This window comes from Vicugna pacos, chromosome 27 (genome assembly GCF_048564905.1).
Source record: "Vicugna pacos chromosome 27, VicPac4, whole genome shotgun sequence".
NCBI classification, from domain to species: Eukaryota; Metazoa; Chordata; class Mammalia; order Artiodactyla; family Camelidae; genus Vicugna; species Vicugna pacos.
In genome coordinates this window covers 8,645,337-8,666,332 of record NC_133013.1, presented here as the reverse complement: position 1 = coordinate 8,666,332, position 20,996 = coordinate 8,645,337, and the positions used below count along the sequence as shown (strand labels likewise).

Below are 20,996 nucleotides of genomic sequence, written 5' to 3'. Positions count from 1 at the left end.
AAGCAACCTAAATGTCCATCAACAGATGACTGGATAAAGAAGCTGTGGTATTATTTATATAATGGAACACTACTCAGCCATAAAAAAAGAATAAAATAATGCCATTTACAGCAACATGGATGGACCTGGAGAATGTCATTCTAAGTGAAATAAGCCAGAAAGAGAAAGAAAAATGCCATATGATCTAACTTACATGTGGAATCTTAAAAAAAAAAAAACGGACTTATTTGCAAAACAGAAACAGACTCTCAGACATAGAGAACAAACTTGTTACTAGTGGGGAGGTGGGTGGGAAGGGATAAATTGGGAGTTAGAGATTTGCAGATACTAACTGGTGTATATAAAATAGATAAAAAACTAGTGCAGGGAACTATACTCGATATCTTGTAGTAACTTACGATGAAAAAGAATATGAAAACAAATATGCTCATGTATGACTGAAGCTTTGTGCTGTCTACCAGAAATTGACACAACATTGAAAACTGACTATAGCTCAATTAAAAATATATACATATATACAAAAAAAAGAAAATATCAGTGATAAAAGTTGAAATAAAAGCATTTCATGAGTAAACTTCATTTTAGTCAAAATAACTGAATTCTTAAGGTGGCAGCCAGAGAAATATCATGTTTTACATTTAAAAAAACCCAAAAAACTCAAACAGCACCTTGCAACACAGATGCGGGATCACAACATGAGGAAGCTCAGGAGAGGGGTGCCCGGGTAGGAGGTCAGCCACTGCCAGTATGAAATTTAACCCAAGACAGGAATGTGGGGGTACGGCTGGCGGGGGAACATGGGTTGCAGCATGCCCCACCCCAATGAACTCGGAGCAGAGGCAGGCCCTGGGCACCCCCCTCTACGCTGGCCCTGTGGCAGCATTAAGAACAGTTACGTGTCAGCTCAGCACTGGATCTACCCTGGTGACCTTTGTGGGGGCCGATGAAGAAGGCAGGGAATGAGTCTGAACGCATTCAGAGGGTTTCCTGTGGCTGAGAAGGGGTTAAACTAAATGACTCTTCCTGGGCTTTAAGTGTGGTTCTGTCGAAGGCAATGAAGACGTTCACTGGACTAGAACTCAACCCTTCCATAGGAAGAAACGGGTGTTTACGTCTTAAGTCAATGGAGTTGGCCACTGGGAATTTGGGGTATACAGTACTCAGTGAAAATCAGTGCTCTTTTGAGTTTCCATTAGATTGAGAGCTATTATTCTTTTTCCAGAGAAATAGTCATCACCAGAGCCACTGACCACCTACAGGGGCTCCCTGCAGGTGGGGTGATGCTCTGCTGCCACCCAGGCTGAGGCTGCTGAACATTTCTGGGATTACTTTGGGGGACTTACACTCCCCCAATTCCTCACAACTTCTTTCGCTCCCTCTTCTGTCTCCTTCCTTCCTGTCCAAAGCTGGTGGTTCCTCCTGACCCCTCCCCTCACCTCTCATCCACTTTGGGGGTGGCTACACTTTAGCCAAACATGAGAGCACTGTTTGGTCCACTCTGATTACTTATGTTATCACACCTAAAACTGGAATGTAAATCCAATGGCCCAAGAGCATTCTTCAGCATTTTGCTGAACCAGATTACCAGTCTGATTGTCCAAATCAAATTTCAGAACATCGATCGTGAGTCAAATCATTTTTGTTTTACCCAGAAAACTGTGGGCAGGTTTATCCTCCACCACACGGATCCTTCGAGCTCCAGCTGGGATAACAGCAGCTTCAATATAACCTGCAGTGACGAATTACACACAGGTGAGTCACACATTCACCCTGCACCAGAGGCCCCACAGCTTCCCCCCCACCTCCATAGTCCCCCTCCCCGCCCGAAGGTGATTTCAGAGCCGCGGGGCTAGCAGAGCTGTGAGAAATCAAGATGGTCGAGTAACAAGGAGTGTTCTTCTATGGCCAGAATCTCCTGGCTTCCCTAATTCCAAAGAGCACCATTTGCATGTGTGATGAGTTGAACTGTGTCCTTCCCACCCCCACATTTATATGCTGCAGTCCTAACCCCCAATATCTCAAAATGTGACTTTATTTGGAAACTGGGCTGTTGCCGATGTAATTAGTTCAGATGAGGTCATACTGGAGTAGGGTGGGTCCTTAATCCAACATGACTGGTGTTCTTATAAAAAGGGGAACTTTGGACACAGACATGTACCCGGGGAGAATGCCACGGAAACATGAAGCAGAGATCCGCACGGTGCATCTACAAGCCAAAGATTGCCAGCACACCACCACCAGAAGCGAGGAGAGAAGCATGGGGCAGGCTCCTCCTCACCTTCACAAAGAACCAGCCCCGCCCACAGCATGATCTCAGACTGCTAGCCTCCAGCACTGTGGTGCCTGCCACCCGGTTTGTGTACTTGGTTACAACCGCTCTGGCAAATGAAGACAGCCTGGAATTCGGAGTGAACAGCACTTCCCTGGAGCATGGGTGTGGGACGCCCCTGGAGGCTTCATCTACTGGACTCCTTGGCTCTCTGTTGTATTTTGTACTTTCCCTGATTCTAGGGGAGGCCAGCAGAAGCTGGGCTACCTGCCCTGTGACAGAGCCAATGCCACAATGCTGTGTATCATTTCCCGTTTTCACTGCCCTGGGGGCATTTCTGCAATGATCACAGTATGTACTTGTGTCCATTTCCTTGAGTATTTCCAAGTGTACTGGGGTCCCCCAGAGGCCAGGGCCTTCTGCCCATGCTCTGACCCAACACATGCCCAGAACAGCAGGTGGTCAGCGGAGATTTGGGAGGAAATGACTGAGGCTGCCAGGCAGGCGGTCAGTGGCGGGCCGATGGCTGGTTAACTGGGCAACTGTGTCAATTAATGGGCCTAGCGTTATGGTGAGATTCTGAAATGCAGGCTGGTAATCATTTTGTTTTGATTTCCATTTGGGTTTTAGACAAGGGTGATATAGGTTTGCTTCGGCAATTTAGATGATGGTCCCAAATTAGATTATGAATGTTGCCTCTGTGGTTCCCAAATGCGTTCATCAGAATCAGCAGGGGAGCTTTAAAAATGAGAGATTTCTGGGCCCAACAATGTAGAGATTATGGAAATATATATTTTGAGAGGTTTATTTCCTCCTTTTCTCACAGTAAAAATGGCTTTACTTTCAATATAAATACAGTAGATGATAATCAAACCACAAAAGGGATAAAACTAAAACCAACCTATACAACACTGCACTGAGAAAATTACCCTTAAGAAAGTATTATTTGGGTGACCAGCCTTTTCAGCGTCTTCTTAATGCATGTAAACACACTCACACCATTTTAGGCAAAGAGGATATTATACGTGGTTTTAAAAGATCCAGGACAACTTTAAAATAAAGTTTTGCTGAGCAATATGTGCCCAAGGTGCAAAAATTCAAAAGCTATTAAAGGATACAGTAGAAAGTATACTGATCTTGTAAGATACAGCCTACAGTTGGCCATCTTTCTTAGACTCCTGTCATTTATAGTAAGTCGCCTATTTCGGCTGGGTTTCTACACAGGTAACTGAAATGTGTCCACATGTCAGTTTTGTTTCTTCCTTTCTGAACTTTATGCCTTGAATTTCTTCTCTTTCCATCATTGTGGTGGAAACTTACAAAACCATGTTGTGTGCCACATGGGAGTGGCATCCTCGTCCCATTCATGATGCTCACAGGAATCCTCAAAAACGTCCCCGCTGAAAATGGTGTCGGCTGTGAGGATGCGACCGGGTATCATTTACTAGCAAGTTTCCTCTCACCACAGTTTGTTACGAGCTTTTGTTATGAAGAGGTACTGAAGCTAATCAGGTGCTTTTTTGCATCTACTGAGATCATACTGTTTTTCTCCCAAACAAAACAAAGACCTCAGTGCAGCTTACCCGTCATCACACCCGTCATGGCTAATATGGTGTGTGGGTCAGTATCTTAGCGTCATCCTTCTTTCATCACTACATTTTAGCGAATCATGATTTCTTTTTTATTCTGATGTTTTCCCATCAACCTTTGATTACATTCACACCTCTGTTATGGGACTTACCAGCCATAAGTGAAATATTTTAATCTCTGGATATTAAAAGATGAGGAAATCAGAGTAACTACATTGCCCTTCACTTTCCTACATCCCACTCCAACTTTCACTATATCGTTCCCTACACTGTGTTTGTTTATAACGTTTATCTTTTGCTAAGATAACTCCTGTAGTTATTTCAGTTTGGGTGTGTGGTTTCTTTCTGGGATGACCATGGTCATGGCTGCACAACTCTGTGCATGTATTTAAACACCCCGAATTGCACACTTTATTAAGTGAATGAATTTTATGGTGGGTAAACTGTATCTCTACAAAGGTGCTGAAAGATGGTTATGCAACGGACAGCTCTGTATGTGTCTTCTTGAGCATAGGTACAGTGAATTCCCGGGCCAACTGTGAGCGTTGCATTACTGGTTCAAACATACACGCAGTTTAAATTCTCAACGTACACCTAAAGTACCCTCCATAATGGCTTGACTAATACAGAAGTCAACCAACACTACATGAGAATACATGTTTATTTGCAGACGTCTAAGCACTTGATATTATCAATCCTCTTAATATGTGCTAATCCAAGAGGTGAAAAAGAGTTACGACATAGACTTAACTTGCATTTCTCTCGTTACGCACTTACTGGTCGTTGCATCTCTTCTGCAGTTAACTGCCTGGTTCCTAAGTGTTGCCCTTTTTCCCACTGGCTTTTGCTTTTATTTGATAAACAGCAGTCTTAAAATATATTTTACTAACTATAACATCTAATATATTTTGGACTCAAGCCCTTTATGTACTAGACTTACACATTTTTTTTCTGTCATTTGTCATTTTTTTCTTTATGGTGACTTTCATCACAAGGTTTAAAAAATATTCTATTTATTTATTTTTGATTTCTTTTTTGTTTTTGTTTGGGGGGGCGATTAGGTTTATTTATTTATTTTGATGGAGGTACTGGGGATTGAACCCTGGACCTCACGCATGCTAAGCACACGCTCTACCACTGAGCTATACCCACCTCCGTTATCGCAGGGTTTTGACAGTCATAGTTTTACTATTTGAGAGCTCCTTTTTGTTTTCTGACTGCTTCTTCCCATGGCATTCTGCACTTGTTTTATGGATAAAAATCACTTCTCAAATCTTTCTAAGAATAGTTACTAGAGATTTTAAACTCCTATTATTTGAGTTATCTTGCTTTTCCCCATGGGTCATCTTTTCGGGTTATCTTGGTCTGTCTCATTTGTGTGCAGACTCTTTTGAGAACAATGCCATAGATGGGGTGTCTCTGTATGCAGTAGCCCCTCCATACCCTCCATAGTTTGAGTTATCTGTGGTCAACCACAGTCTGAAAATATTAAATGGAAAATTCCAGAAGTAAGCAATTCATACGTTTTAAATCGCATGCTGTTCTGCGTAGCATGATGAAATCCTGCGCCACCCCACTCTATCCGGCCCAGGATGTGAATCACCCCTTTGTCCGGTGTATCCCATCCGTTAGTCACTTAGCAGCCATCTCGGTTGTCAGACCAATGGTTGTGGTATCAGAGGGCTTCTGTTCAAGTGACCCTTATTTTACTTAATGCCCCCAAAGCACTAAAGTAGTGATGCTGGCAATTTGGGGGTGCCAAAGAGAAGCTGTAAGTTACTTCTTTAAGGGGAGTGGTAAAAGTTCTCGACTTCAGCAAAGAAAAAAATCATATGCTGAGGCTGCTAAGATCTATGGTAAGAAAGAACCTTCTATCCATGAAAGTGTGAAGGAAAAATAAATTCATTAGTTTTACTGTTGGACCTCAAACTGCAAAATGTATGGCCAGTGTGTGATAAAGACATTAAATGCGTAAGGTAAGATATTCTGAGAGACATTCATCCATAATTCACATCAATTTTATTACAGTCTATTGTTATAATTGTTCTATTATAGTTATCGTTGTTAATCTCTTACTGTGCTTAATTTATAAATTAAACTTTACCACAGGTATGCATATGTAGAAAAATATAGTAGACGTAGCATTTGGTACTATCTGCGGCTTCAGGCATCCACTGGGGGTCATGGAGGTAGTCCCCCACGGATGAAGGGGCCTGTGGTTTCCGGATGGTCAGGACTGGCTTTCAGTTAAGGGGCAGGGACTGTTTTTATGTGCTGGCAACCAAGACACCAGAGTGCAGAGAAGTTTGCTATAGGCGCTGTGTCGTGCTGCTGGCCACCAGACATTTCCAGTCTCTCTCTGGAATCACGGTAGCCGTGCAACTCCCTGCCCTCTTAAAACCGTGCAACCACGTGACTCACTCTGACCCTGAAGGTGTGAGTGAAAGCGATGCGTATGTAAGAGGACCTGATTTGCCGTGTTCCCTTCTTCCCGCCGAGGTGACGTAAACAGTAAAATCCCGTCAGTCTAGTTCTGTGAGCGGCTACTGCAGGCAGACTCTCCTGCCAACTCATGTCAGACATGCAGTGTGAGCGAAGAACACACTCTGGTGTCAAACCCCTGATTTGGGCGGATGGAGGCAGGCACTGTGTATTGTTTGTTTACTGCACAAAACCAAGTCTGTCTGTTCTGATTCAGCCAGGTCCGAACGTTCACCCGAGATGTCCTCGTTCTCCCTACACCTTTAAATGAGTTCCTGTTCATTCATTTTAGGGTGATCTTGGGAAGCCAAGGAGATCAGCACCTGTGTTCAACCAGCCATCCTGCAGGGTCCTTTAGTCTCGACAGCAAATGCTCTGGCACTGTTGCTACAGATCAGCCTCAGATGCTTACAAAGAAATGTTCTACTTGACGCTTAGGGAGATGTCACAGATGAAAACGTACTCCAGTTTGAGTCTGATCTGCTTGGGTTCCCAGGCAGGACGACTCCTTGAAGCAGCTGGGCTGTGGTCCTCCAGGTGGATCCCCTCCAAACGCTCGACTCAGGAACAGCGGCACTGACTTGCCCGGGGCAGCCCACACAGCCCCTCCTCTGTCTGGTCCTTATAGGGCAAGGTGAGGCTTTTGTTTATGTTATTTTTTTTTTTGATTAAAAATAGTTCTTGCTGTAAGAATGCTTCTTTACTTGGAAAATGTGACCACAAAAAAAAAAAAAGCATCTTTGAGGATCATAGCACAGGATTACACACCACAAATTTCTTTTAGAGAAATTCACTCCTTCTGGAAGAGTTTGAAGACTTATTGGATTCCAGGTGTACGATAGTAAAGTGTCAAAAATGGAGACAAAATTGCTCGGGGTCAATGGCGATTAAAACCTCTGTCGGAGGAATCTCCATTTCAACCACAAAACTGACCTGGAAACAGGATCTGCTTGTGGGGGTTGAATAAGTCTCTGAAAGCTGCTGCTGTTACACGAACTCTTCCTACGTAGGAACTAACAAACCTTGGCGTTAGCATCACCAGGATGCAGAAGTAGACGCACCCAAATAAGGTAATTTTCCACATTCCACAGCAAGGGGCATTTACAGTCAGTGCCTGCTCACCACGCCTATTTTTAAGCTTAACTTCGGCACAAGCAGCAACACTGAAAAGGCATCTGCTTCCTCTCCTTTCTCACGTACCCTCAGGGGCAGGGGCAGATGAGCAGTAAAGAGCTCAGGGGAGACGCGCAACTCAGGAGAGGCTCCTGCTCAGGTGACCCCTGAATAATAGGGCCGGGAGTAACTGGCGTGCCGGGCTCTGCTAACCCTTCCATCTCAGATGAGCTCTTCAGCTCGCCATATGGAGGGAACTAATGAACGAAAACCCTGAAATGAGAAACAAGCTCTCTGTACATAAACTAAGAAAACAACCTCTAAGTTACTGTCCTCTTTACGATGGCCCCTACCCTACCCAGAGCACAAAGCCACCCCAAGGATGGTGAGAAGGGGGACCAGCAAGGGAAAGACTCCCATCACCAAGTCCCAAAGCACCCTGTCACCCCTCATACCAGATGTCCCCCATGCAGATGCCAGACACCACCAGGTTGATGGGGAATGAAATATAATTAAGGGGGGATTTGCTGTAACAATTCACAAGACAGAGTCACACTTTAGGTAAGACAGCAAGACTTTATCGTTGGAAAAATTTTCCATTCTAGTCTCTGCCATCTAGCAGGAGAAATCCAGTTAGAGGGGCACGATTTGGTTTCATGAGGAAGCCACGGATAAAATTCAACACTGTTGCCATTGCTCTAAGAGAGCAGGTCATTTTTGCCATAAGGACAAGCAATCAGAACGAACTTGAAAGGGATGTTGGCTTTACACCTGCCTCAAATCTTCTGAAGAATTAATATCACCAGGCTACAAGCACACCTCCCTGCAAAATACTTTTTGTCTGAATTTCCCAAGTAGACATGCTTGTAGTTGATTTGGCCACGTTTTCCCCTTGTGTTTTCAGTAGCATTAACTTTCTTTGGCAGAAAACCATTCAGCTAGTAAGGGACCATGATGGAAACAAGTAAAACCCTGGCTATGAGGACTGGAACATTTTCACAAGGTTGTATCAAAAAAAATATATATATATAAATATATATAAACAAAGTCCCTTTTTTGGTAATAATCTTTAAAAATGCCTGGGGAGGCTTTTGTGTAAGTTTACAGTTTTCTCTTTTTACAAAAACTATTTATGAGAATATCACTGTCCTTACATTTATCCCTAAAGGTTGTTCTGGTTCCAAATGAAAGTTACTTGGGAAGCCCACGAGACTCGACTGATACTCTGGTTCAGCTCTCTGAATGCGAGGTCAGCACAGGTGGGCCAAAGCGAGGCCGCGACCTTTATCTCCAGCATGAAGACCAGGAGGGTCTTACCAAATGCCCTCTGTGCTTTGGGAAACCCAACCCTGTAATATGGAAACTGGCTTATAAAAGTGCCATGTGTGGCTAAATTCTCTGGCACGACTTAGCCCTTTCTGCCTGAGCTCCAGGTGGGGTGAGGAGAATGAAGACGTATCTCTGGCACGCTATCACGTGTTTCTGTCTGGCCTCTAATTCCATGCCTCTTCATCTTTTATAGCTCTAAAATTGGTTTTATTCTACATTTTTTCTTTTTGGCAATCGGCCTTAAACATCAATTACACATCAGCGACAAACGGCTTCAGTGTTAATCCATGGCTTCGTGCATGACTCATCCCACCACTGACTCTCCTCCGAAAACACTCAGGCACGCAAGCGAGGAAAAGCCCCACACCAGGCACGTCACCGCTAGTTCTGCACGTCACAGCCAAACCTCTTACATGAGAAACACTGGGGAACGGCCTTTGCCATCACGCAGGTGGACACCTTCGTACAAAGGTTATTCTTGACTGAGAAAAAGAAATAGGTTGTAATTGGTTTACATGCACATTTCAGGAACTGAGACTACAGCTCTTAATCATAGTGCAGAGAGAGTCATGTGTCACCACCACATAGTGGTACCTTTCCCCACGGAACCTCCCTACCCCACACCTAGACACAGGGGCACAGAACGTGGCATGTGGCAGAGGCTCTAAAGGTAATTATTGAATAAATGTGTGATGTGTGGATCTAACCACATTCAAAAGGGATCAATCACATCACCTTCCCTTTGAAGAATCAATTGTTTGAGAAGGTTCTCTTGAAGATTCAGAGCCCATGGGGCACCATGGCTGGTTCTGGGGGGAGAATTCAGTCCAAGTGTGTCCTGGGCTGGGTGGCCATGGACCCCAGTCACCTTTCTCATGCTGAGGAGCAGCATAGAATTAATCATGTGGAAATGACAATTCAGTGAATGAAACGAAAGCATCATACTAAGAATTTTCAACTTACTAAGTTAAAAAAAAAACTTTCAACTTGACCAAAAGCTTGGGCACTTTGAAGCCCACCCATCACAGAAGTAACAGGCCAGCCAGTTCAAGTCGATTCCTCCTACAGCTGAGAGGCCAAGGGCCTCATTTGTTCAAAGTCAGGAGGCAACAGGCCAGAGGCTCAACCGAAGCTCAGGATGGTCCACATCCCTGCTCACTGCACTGGGACCTCTCGAGGACACCAGGGTGGGACATCCTGGGGTGCGGACACTGCCCCTGTGTGGGTCTGCTCTGCACTCCCAGCTCAAGCACTTGGGTGAAAGGACCCAGAAGAGTTCAGGCAAGGGCCAGGACTTGATCTAAGTGGGCAAAAATCCTGCATTTGATTCTGTTTTCTCTTTCTGGACAGTATTTTCTTTGACATTCACCCTTGGGGTGATGAGGCATTCCTCCTCTCCCCATCTTTCGAGCTGGGCCGAGATGAAAGTTACCTTCCAATCTACACCGACAGGATTTGCGAATCCATCCAGCCGCGCTTGGGGTCACCTACACGTCACATCACCTGGGGGCTTTACACCATTTCCAGGTTGGGCTTCTTCCTTCAGCCTAAATGTCCTTTCCCCACCTCTACGGTCAGTTCATTTCGACTTGTCCTTTAGGGCTCGGGGGCCACCCTCATCTGCCCACAGGCCCAGGCGAGGAGCTCCACTAGAATTTAGGGTCCCACAGCACCCCACATTGAGCGGCTTCCACATCACACAGGGACTCAAGCTGCCTGCCTGGGGTGGGGGGTCCCCGCCCTCGACTGGGGCCGACTTGGTGACAATTAACTTTTATATCTGGACACCTCATGCTTAAAATGCAGTGGTGCTAAATAAATGTTTACTGGGTGGCTGGACGCATGGGTGACCACGTGCCAGTGCCTCTGTGCATTCCAGAACATCAGACCAGGATTACAGGTCTGTGTTTGATGAAACTGTATTAGACAGTGATTCATTCAGGTGTGAGTGAGCATTCTATGCACGTCTTCAATAAACAGAATCCACACTGACGTGAGCTTATGCTCACAGACCCCAGCCCAAAGATTTGGAAAAAAACAGCTTCAGACTTTAACATGAAGATGTGACATCTGGCAACCATTCAGCAGGTCAGAACTTTTATAGGTGGGTGAGGCTACCTGTGCTCATCTTTCCCTGAAGGTTTGCTAAAGCTTCTGTGCCCAAGAAGCAGGAAGGAGCACTAAGCCACACGCCAGGATGGGGACCACTACCCCCACCAGGAGGTTTCCAGCACTGTCTGCCATGCTACAGCCCCACTGGCCGCCACAGCCCCAGAGGCCTGATCTCCCCAGAAGGATGGCTACACATTCATACCCATCTCCCCCCTGGGTATGGTGGGGACAGGAACAGGGTGGGATGGAGGATGGACAGCAGACAAAAAGGTCACTGCTGAGATCGAAGGAATGGATCTGCTCATGCCAAGGTCAAAGGCCAACAAACTGTTTAGACTCTGGGGAAAAAAAGAGAATTGCTTTTGCCCTGAATGGGTTCTCTTGAAGTCAGCGGCTAGGTCCCATACAGTTTTCAAAGTTTTCAAAGGTGTGTGGTGGAACCTTCCTTAGTGTTCTACAGAATTGCCCAAGGGGCTGAGGTTATCACGGCTCTGCTCCACCTGCCTTCCACAGAAGGAAGCTGTTGTAGTCAGCTCAGTTTATTGGAGCTTAGCACAACAATCAATTTAAATAAAGGGTCTAACGCAGCCTTGAAAAAAAAAGTCAATAGCAAACACTTGCCAGCTGCACAGCTCTTGTTACCAGCTGCCCTTGCTGAACAGTTGCAGCAGGCAAGATCCAAGTCTCACGGTGCAAACACAGCCAGTGGCATCACACATGTCAAGAGAGCAGCCGTGACCAAAGGTCCAAGAGAACGTTCTGCAATGATGGACAAGTTCTCTCTCGCCTGTCCAACACCGGAGCCCTGTCACGTGCGGCAACAGAGCACCTGATGTGGGACTCAGGGCTGGAGCTTTTAAACCTGTTTAATTTTAATTAATTATAATTAAAACTTGAATGGATTCAAGTGGCTGTGGCTACTGTACCGGACGGTGCACTTTCCCCAAAAATCGACGTGCTCAAGCACCAGCTTCCGTGGGTTTCCTCGAAGCTGCGCAGCAGATTCCCACATAAGCTTCCTGTTAAAGACAGGGTGGGCACCTGTCTTTAAAATCCTGAAACCAGCCCTTACTGGGCCTGAAATGTAGTTTCTAAATGTCATTTTGGACTTGCACTTGCCTCTGGTTTTGCTTTCACAGGAACCTGAGAAGCGTTTGCAACATGCTGCCCTTTCCACCAGGCGATCCAGAAGGAACGCTTCCTCTAGACCAGGTCTTCTATCCAAACAGAGAAAAGGATGACGTTCAATGACGTCTCTTCTCTGCCTTATCCCAGAGGCTGCTCCGTGGGACAGGGAGGACAAACCGGGATCCCCTCCTCTCCATGGGTGGAACTGGACTGAAATGCTTCTATCCAAAGCAAGTGCAGAAATTAGAACAGAAGCTTTTCAGCTCAGCTCCGCCCAACAAGTTATCTTGGGTTGCCTCACTCTTGGTGACGTCGGCTAAGGGGACACTCACTAAGGCTTCGAGGAGAGCTCACCCTGCCGCCTCATGCGCCCCTCGTTAGTATCAAGCAGATACTTCCCTGGACATCATAAGTGGGTGTCCACTGGAACAGGAGATCGAAAATCATCTCCCACCTCTGGCCAAAGCAGCCCACAGCTGTGAAGATGCTTCCAGGAGAAAGACTGCGAAGCCCTCAGCTGAACTCTGCAGGGCCTTTCTGAGCCCAGTCAGGGGAGGGCTGCGTCCTGGACGTGGGAGACAGTTACTCTGCGGTCACGCTCAGCAGAGGCATCGCAGACTTCCCGGAACATAAGGCTTCGTGCACGTTTTAGGGATGTGTGTAAAAGCTATTCTCCTTCCCGGACAGAAGGCTCAGAAACAGAGAAAATCTCTTCCATCCACAGGTAAAAACGACATAGCAAAGCGTCTTTGCACCGTGCACACGACAGCAGCCGGGCGGGCTCGCAGCGGCAGGGGAAGCCGGTCAGGCGGGGCAGCTGCTGTGTGATGATGGACCTTGGGGCTGAACCCTGACGCCACAGGCAGATATTCACTTCCCAGAACCTAAAGGCATCATTCTAGCTAAAATGTCTTTCTCTGCCTTTCGGAAACCATAGAAACAAAGTGCCGGGTCCGCTACTTATGATCAACTATCCCTTAAATATGAGATGCAGGGAAGACGTGAAACTGTGGGCTTTGGGGCAACACAATATATGAGAAAATTGACTTTGGGGCAATAAAATATACAGCACTTGTCTGTTGTCTGACCCAGCGCTCGCCGGGCCCCAGCAGCGGCCAGGGTCACCTCTCCTTGGCCCACACTCACCTGTGCCCCGGGAGTGGCTGAAGTCTCCCTTCACCACGCGGCAGGTCTTGCCGTCCCCGCTGCAGACCCCGCACCGGTCTTCTTTGGCCGCAGACCCAATGATGCCATCGCAGCCGATTTTCTAAACAACCAGAGGGCTGGGTTAGTCTGTGCGCGGGACTCACAGGGCATTTCGGAGATGACACCCTGCAGGGCTGACTCCTCCAGGTGGGCATCATGCCTGCGGGCTCACGATACCTTCAGAGGCCTGAGCAAATCTCTTTTGATTTATTTTAAAATCAGAAAAGGAAAAAATGAATAGAATTCAGCTCGTATTACATTTGTCTTTATATCCACAGAGTCATCAAATACACGTTTTAGTATTTGTTATGGAGGAAGGGGCCCACAAAGGCCACAGTGCCCACGGAAGTCACACTGAGGCCCGAACCCTGGCCCTTCCAGAGCCGCCTGAGGCGGGGGGAGGGGAGGGAGGGAAGCTGGCTCCTGTACCTCCTGGTGTGGCCGCAGCTTCCCTAGATTTGTATCCCCTTCAGAGCTGCGTGGGTTTTTGGATGGATCTCGGTTGGAACAGCCAACAGTTTCAGAAGAGACCACACTGACTTTTCTGCTGAAGTCGGGAAGCCCAGAGCTCACTGAGGCATGGCTGGGAAGGAACTCCCCATTTCTCAGTCGGGGAGATCTGGCCCAAGAAGAAACCCCACCAAATTTTCTCAACAGGCCATGTCTGAGAGGGGAGGAAGGCTGCCCCAACCCAGGGTGGCTCTGGGCAGCATAGCCACGTCATTCATAAAAAAGTGGGAAAAGGTTGTGAACTCCAGTTTTTCCCTTTAAAAAATGCACAAGAACTTTACAGTCTGCAAAACAACACACCTAAGTTTACATTATGGTAAACACTGGTATGTTGAATTATTTGCTAAATTGCTACCATGTCTCTCTGTAGTTCTGCCCGTCAAGAGAATAAATCTAGGACAAGAACGAGGTTTTCCCCTATACCCTGCATTGCATACTTGTGGTTCATGCTGCAAAGGATTCTACAGCCAGATAACCCAGGCCGAGGTGATTGTGCTCTTTCCTGTGATGTCTGGATGGGTGCTAGCAAGGTGTTTCCATCCTTACACCCTACTCGGACAGGAGCAGGGCACCGGGCAGAGCTGGCTGAATGGCAGACTTCCTGGAGGTGAATGCTTGGCCCCACAGCTCCTCAACTTAATCAGACCCCTCTGCTTTACAAAAGAAACTTGTTGTTTATCTGTTTTATATAAACTAGTTAATATTAGAAAAAGAATATGAAAACAAATATATATGTATATGTATGACTAAAACATGCTATACACCAGAAATTGACACATTGTAACTGACTATACTTCAATTAAAAAAAAAAAAAGAACACCAGAAATGCTATCCTTGGGGAAAGGAGATGGGAGAGGAGAATCCACACTAGAATTTCAAAAGGCCACCTGCTGTCTGGCTGAGAGATCAGGGTGGGGAGGCAGAGCCTGCGTTTGAAATCTGCCAGACCAGGAATTCACCTGGACGCAGGAAGGACAGGCGTGCGAGGTGCTTCAGGGAAAAGCAGGACCAGGACTCACGGGAAGAAGGGCCTTTAGGATGAGATCACACACCTTCCTAGATGGGCAAACTGTTCCTCCTCCAAAGAGTCCCCTGAAAGAAGGATCTTGGTGGGAAAGAGGAAAGTGAGGAGGAGGAAGGGCAGTGGCCTACGTGCCTACAAAGCCCCTGCAGAGCCAGATGAGCACTAGGTGTCCTCCTGGCCCTGGGGCCCCGGCAGGAAATGCTGTTGCCTGCACAAGAAAGCAGAGGCAGGTGGGGGGGGGCAATTTTCTCCCCTCACTGTGACTCTCAGCATCACTATTAAAACATGACATAAAGAACACACACACACTTGCTCTGTGGTGAGGCCCCAACCCACACTGAGTTAGACCACCCCGGATCCAAAACTTAAGCAGATGCAATGCTTGGAATTGATCCCCTTTTTTGGAAGGGGGATGAAGTCACCATCAGCTGGGAGCCCAGCAAGGCTCTGATGTCTGCGGGGCTGTGGGGCTGCGGGGCTGCGGGGCACACTGCTCGTCTGTGACACTTGGCCTGCATGTGCCTAACCTCGAACAAGGGACGTGTAAGACAGGAGAAGCCCATGGGGAGATGGGGTGGTGCACGGAGCACACGCTGTGACAGGTGCCTGAGGACGCCAGAGGTCAAGAAGAGGTCGCGCATCCATGACTCCCTGAAAGGGGGCAGCTCTCCTGCCCCTCCTGCTTCTCGCTGCTTTGTCTTGTTAATTTCACCTTCCTTAAACTCCAACACCCACTTGCACACTGACAGCTCTTACACCCAATCCTCTCCCTCCCACCCAGGCTCGCAGGTGCGTGTCTGCCGACAACCTCCCCGGACGCTCTGGCCCGGACACTGGACTCAGGGGGCCCACCAGCTCCTCTTCTGAAGCTGCTCACTCCTGACTTCTCAGTTCTCGAGGTGGTGCCTCCTTCCGCCCTCTTGGAACTGGCAGACACGGCACCGGAGCCTGAGACCTCCGGGCCATTCCGACTCTTCCTCTTCTTGCTGTGTTTGGTTAGGTGCCAAGCCTGGTGGTTTTGCATCCTGAAACGTCTCTAGTATCAATTTCCTCTCTGTGCTCGTGGCCACTGCCCAGTCTAGCCCCGCATCACTTTGCATGTGACCAATCACACCGGTTTTCTCCCCGCTGCTCCAGATCAGTCTTCACCTGGGAAGACGGGACAGTCCGTGACCATGTGCCCCACTGCCTATGGAATATGCTCACACTTCAGAACCCAAGGCCCTCCCTGGTCTCATCCAATCGCTCACCATCTCAGCTTCCCTCCCTCCTCCTCCTCCAAGTGCACGCTGAGTCCAACCACCGCCAGCTCCGCTCCTGTCAACCCATCACCTCTCAGCAAGACAAATCACGCCAGTGAATCCTGTTTCCCGGGTTCCAGTCAGGCCCCATCACCAGTTCTCTATAAACAAGCTCACTTGGTTCCCTGCTTCAACCTCTCCACTGCAGCTAGAATAAATCCAGATTCCCACCACAGTCCTCCAGGCCCTGCATGGCCTGGGTCCTGACACCTCTGCCCCACCAGCACCTGTCCTCCACCCTCCTGTTTCTGGAACACACCAGCCTGGCCCCTGCTGCCCTCTGCCTGGGGCATTCTGCCCCAACGTGTTCACCGGGCTGGCTTTCACACTAATGCTCTCTCCTCGGAGACACCTGCAACGCCACTCTGTCTCCCTCAGCGATAGCCCCGCTCCATCTCTCTCTGACATCATTTTCTTCCTTACACACACCAGTCCCCGGGATGATCAGGTTTGGGAGTTTATCTATTCCTTGTCTGTACATTGCACAGGGAAAGGGATCCCCTCGGTGCTGCTGACCACAGGGTGCCCAGCACACGTTACAGCGCCCCACACATGGAATGAAAGCTCTTTCCGCTCTAAACCCAGCCTCTCACCGGCTCTCAATGACGCCTTCGCCTGTGGTTATCGGGTTTTCACATCAAGTCTCATCTTCCCGACAGACTGTAAGCACGTGGAGGCGGGGTCTTACAATCCTTCGTATCCTTGTCCCCCGCCCCCAAACACAGCGGCCAGCATAGTGCCAAGCTCAGAATGGTAAAGAAATGCATAAAAACACTGAACTCTCATCAAGTTGGACGCAGGGTAAAAGTGAGGACAGAAGACTCTGGTTTTCAAAATGGGTCCTCTGCCTGTCTTCTGTGCCCCTGCTGGACAGCGACCCCTTCCTCCACAGGGCAGTTGAGTTTGCTCATTTTTGAACTGGGACGTCCTCATGCAGGTTTTGATGGTCCTTGTTTTTGTTTATTTTTCTTTATTGCTTTCTTCCTACCGAATAGCTACCTTCCGACGAATGCCTCCCGCTCTCTCTGCTGTTACAGGGATTCCACTGGCTTATTGTTTTATATTTAACTGATGCTTTCAGCCAGCAACAGGACCCCCCAACCCCACATCTCCTGGGCTCCTGGGTCAGCTCCACCAAGTCCTGCCAGGCTTGTCTTCCTTCTTCTGGAATTCACCCTTGTCTTGCTAAACTACATGTCACGGCTTCAGAATGGATGCATGGAAAATAAAATTTCTGAGTTCTCCCATGTCTCAAAATTCCTTTATTTCGCCTCCATGCTTGGTTGCTCATTTGGCTGCATACGGGATTCTGTAATTATCTCAATTTTCCGCCAGGATCACTTTTTGTTTGTTTTCCTTGGTCTTTCTCATTCCTGCTGCTGGTTTTCCTCAAAGAGCTGATGATCCCTGGTTGACCATTCATGTGTTTGAGAATGAGGCACAGAAGAGCCAGAGGGGGGCTCTAGCCGTGAGGGTGGCAGGCTTCCATTCAGGATGGTGGGAGGGAAGTGCTGTGTTCAAGCACCAATGCCACTCACCTGCCCCGGATGTCCCTCAACAGTTTATCACGCAACTTTGGGAAAGACTCTGAGGATAATTCCCTAGCAACTCATCAAGCTCCATGTGCCAGGCCAGGCGCGGTCAGGGATGTTGGCTCATTACTTGCAGCCAGCTCCTCTCTCCACCCTCTGCTCCCCTATCCAAGACTCCCTCAAGCATCTGGCGTTACTTCTGGTTGTGACTCTCCACTTGTTCCAGTTCTGGCCTCTGCTGCTCTGCTCCTTCAGTGAAACTTCCACCCACTCTGCCCTCTTGTCTGAGGGTGGCCTCGGCTTCTCCTCTTCACTATGGTCTGTGCTACACTGCCTGAATGCTGCTGAGTGGAGTCCCTGGATGGAAGAGGAGTGAACACGGGGCTCAGAATGCTGGCTTAACCTGGAAGTTGCTATGGGAGGTTAATTGGGTGAAAGCAGTAGAGGGTCTGACTTCAGAGTTTTAGGCCCTGCCGTGGGTCAGGGTTCAGCACCAACAGTCACACACTTCCGGGTCACAACGTGGGGAAAAGCAGCAACCAGGTGGGCGTGGTTGAAACACAGGTTCGCGTGTGCGTAAATAGCCAGCAGAGGTTCCTGCATGCTTGTTACCCCTACTTTATACGGGGGCCTCTGAGGCTAGAGTCTCTGACAATTCTCCTAAATTCCACCAGTAATTTCACTGGCCTAACAGACCACCGCACACAACGTAAGACGCCAATAAATTCTGGACAATGAAGATGATCCACTGACATGGGCTACAGATTCCAGAATCACTTAAGTCCTAAGAGCGGGTGGCCCATCCGCTCACGCACCCATTTCCTTTTTTTTCTTTGCAAAATGCAGTAAGTCCGTCTGTCCTTCAAGCCAGCTCCTCGGGGAACGCAGATAATCAGACACAATCCCTCCACTGATGAAGCTTACAGGCCCCGAAGGTGTTTGGTTTTGATGTTCATCAAGCCAGGAGTACATGCACAAGTTAGGGTCCCAAGGAAGTGGGACCATAATGAAGTACGTTGGCTACAAGTTTACATAAGCTGATGAGGCCTTAGAGAAAAGCCAGGCATGTCCAGTCCCAGGTACGTTCAGCTCCGTCTATCCGTCTCACTCACCCACTGCTGGTCAGCAGCTCTGATGCAAGCTGCACATTAGAGGCATATTAACTTGATTTCTTGGCTTCTGGAGGTCAACAGTAGGATCATTAATGATGGGGCTCCTGATTTATAGGGACTTGCTAAAAAATAGACAATGTTTGTGTTTCTTCCCCCGACTCACTCCCACTTTTATGAGTGCTGTTAAGTTTCATTTCAGCATGTTAAGTAATTGGTGACTCACTGAAATGAAACTCAAGGCGGTCCTAGTAAAAACAGGGTGAAATGGTATTTCCATGTTGCGTGTTATGGTTTGAATCAGCCTGCTATTTGGAGCTTAGGGGAATCTTCTCAAAATGCCATTTTGGAGCCTCTCGTCCCCACTGTTCCCCACCAACTAGTCCCTAGGTTTCTCGAACTTTCCCAGAACTCCTTCTGCTACCCCCGAAATAGCAAAATTCATAGCTGAAGGGGACAGGGGGAAAGCTGAACCATGGCTGTATTTTTGTACGTGTTGTCTTATATAGAATACAGATGTTTCTACTTTTATCAATTACAATTACATGATGATACTGATGAACAGGTACAGACCCTCTGCTCACCAAATCCCTAAGATTTTTTTTTTAATCACTATTACGCTCTGCTCTATAACCAATACCCCTTGCCTTACTCATCCACAAGTACCACAGGAATCCAGAACACTCCACTCCGGCAATCACTGTAACTGGGCATAAATACTGTATTTGTATTTAATTTCTTATAATCTTATATAAGTATGCTCAACGTTATTATGAAACTTGATCAACTATGCCTTGACTAATTTGGATTTTTGTGAAAATTGACTTAAATTCTCCATGGGCTGAAGTTAACCTTCACAGATTCTCTCTGGAGAATGCACAAGGTTAGAAGTATAGAGGGTATTTTTAAGTTCCTTCAGGAAGAGAGTTGTTTCTCAGGGTTTTAGTCTCATGAAGTGCCATCACTACCTACCAGGAGAGTGGTCCTTCTGCTAGGACTGGTGGGCTGCCTGGAAGCAGTGGGTCACTGGGATGCACCCATGTGGAAGGGATGGTACTTTCAAGAGCTGACGGGGGCAAGGGGGCGGCCTCCCATTGTCAGGGTGAGGCTCCAGGGAGCATGAGCCTGCCCACCTGCGATAAGGCACCATGAAAGGTGCCCCTGCCTTGAGGGCTCACACCTGGTTAGCGTTAGCCTCAGTGCAGGGTGAGTAAATGCAATGATGAAGATGGTGGTGGAGGCATTTGAGATCGGCTGCTGGGTGGGAACCGAGTGGCATCTGGGAATGAGAAGGCGAGTGTACACGTGCTATTCCCACCATATCCTGTGCAGGGCAGGCTCTGGCTCACTGGTGTTTGGATGACCGCAGACTTAAGGCTATTAAAAGACCTTGAGTGGCATCTCAAATACCCTGCTGTACTTACTCAAGGACTGAAAGTTTTGCTGTCATAGTGTGGGAGAGATTCCCTAATTGACAAGACTGCAATAAGAACCAAGGTCATGTAAGGGGCACATTGGCCCGGATCAGTTAGAGCTGAAATCAGGTCTGGCCACTTACCAGGGACCCCACTGGCCGGAAAATTTTAGGAGTCTCAGAAATGTTTCCACATTGGTAAGAACACCACAGAAGACACTGGTGAGAGGCTGGAGATGGCTCAGGTGCCGCTCGGAACAGTACAAGTGCTTTACTTGGGACACTGTTGCTAAAGGAATGTACGTTTTGGGGCTGCACCAAGGCCCGTGCAAATGTATCATTTAGGATGAAAACAAATCTTGCACTTGGCTGGCTAGCAGATTTAGGGAGAATCAGAACCATTTCAGTGACAGTGACCAGATCTTTGTCCACACCGCCTGACGTTGCACATTCGTTGCTATGACGCAGTAGGCCTGAGCACCCAGCTCTCCCACCATCACCCACTCCTTCTCTGGGAGGAGACTTGGCCAAGACTCTTGGGCACCAAGCATCTTTCACCCCCACATACTGTATTTGATAACAAACCCAGGCAGTGCCAAAGGAGTCTGGACACTGTCAAGTTTTTCCCTGAAAAATCCTAGTCTGGACTTTGCAGGGGAAAAAAAATACACTAGGGTTGGAATGGTTGGTAGCCGGAATCATCCTAGAAGTTGTCGTTGTGTCCATGTCTTCCTGCCTTTCTCCCTCTTACTCTGTCTTTCACTCACTCAGTGAAACTTCACCGCCCATGCCCAGGGCCAGGCATCTGGGGAGACCGGCTGCCCCATGAGGCCAGGGGGCCCCAGGCTTGGGGGTCAAGGTTCAGGCACAATGACAATT

At 47.8% G+C, this 20,996-nt stretch overlaps 1 protein-coding gene across 5 annotated transcripts in view; it reads right to left on the bottom strand.

The window, feature by feature from the left end:
- Window positions 1-20,996, bottom strand: part of ADAMTS17 (ADAM metallopeptidase with thrombospondin type 1 motif 17) — a 293,369-nt gene that overhangs the window by 66,370 nt on the left and 206,003 nt on the right. For 3 of the 5 annotated variants that reach the window (XM_031691884.2, XM_031691885.2, XM_072950692.1), the window contains exons 15-17: window positions 13,168-13,288; window positions 9,195-9,263; window positions 1,649-1,729 (exon numbers count right to left, since the gene is read on the bottom strand). In XM_031691884.2, the coding sequence (XP_031547744.2) occupies window positions 1,649-1,729; window positions 9,195-9,263; window positions 13,168-13,288 (271 nt within the window). The remainder of the gene's footprint in view (window positions 1-1,648; window positions 1,730-9,194; window positions 9,264-13,167; window positions 13,289-20,996) is intronic. The other 2 variants (XM_031691886.2, XM_072950691.1) reach the window with 1 other exon arrangement.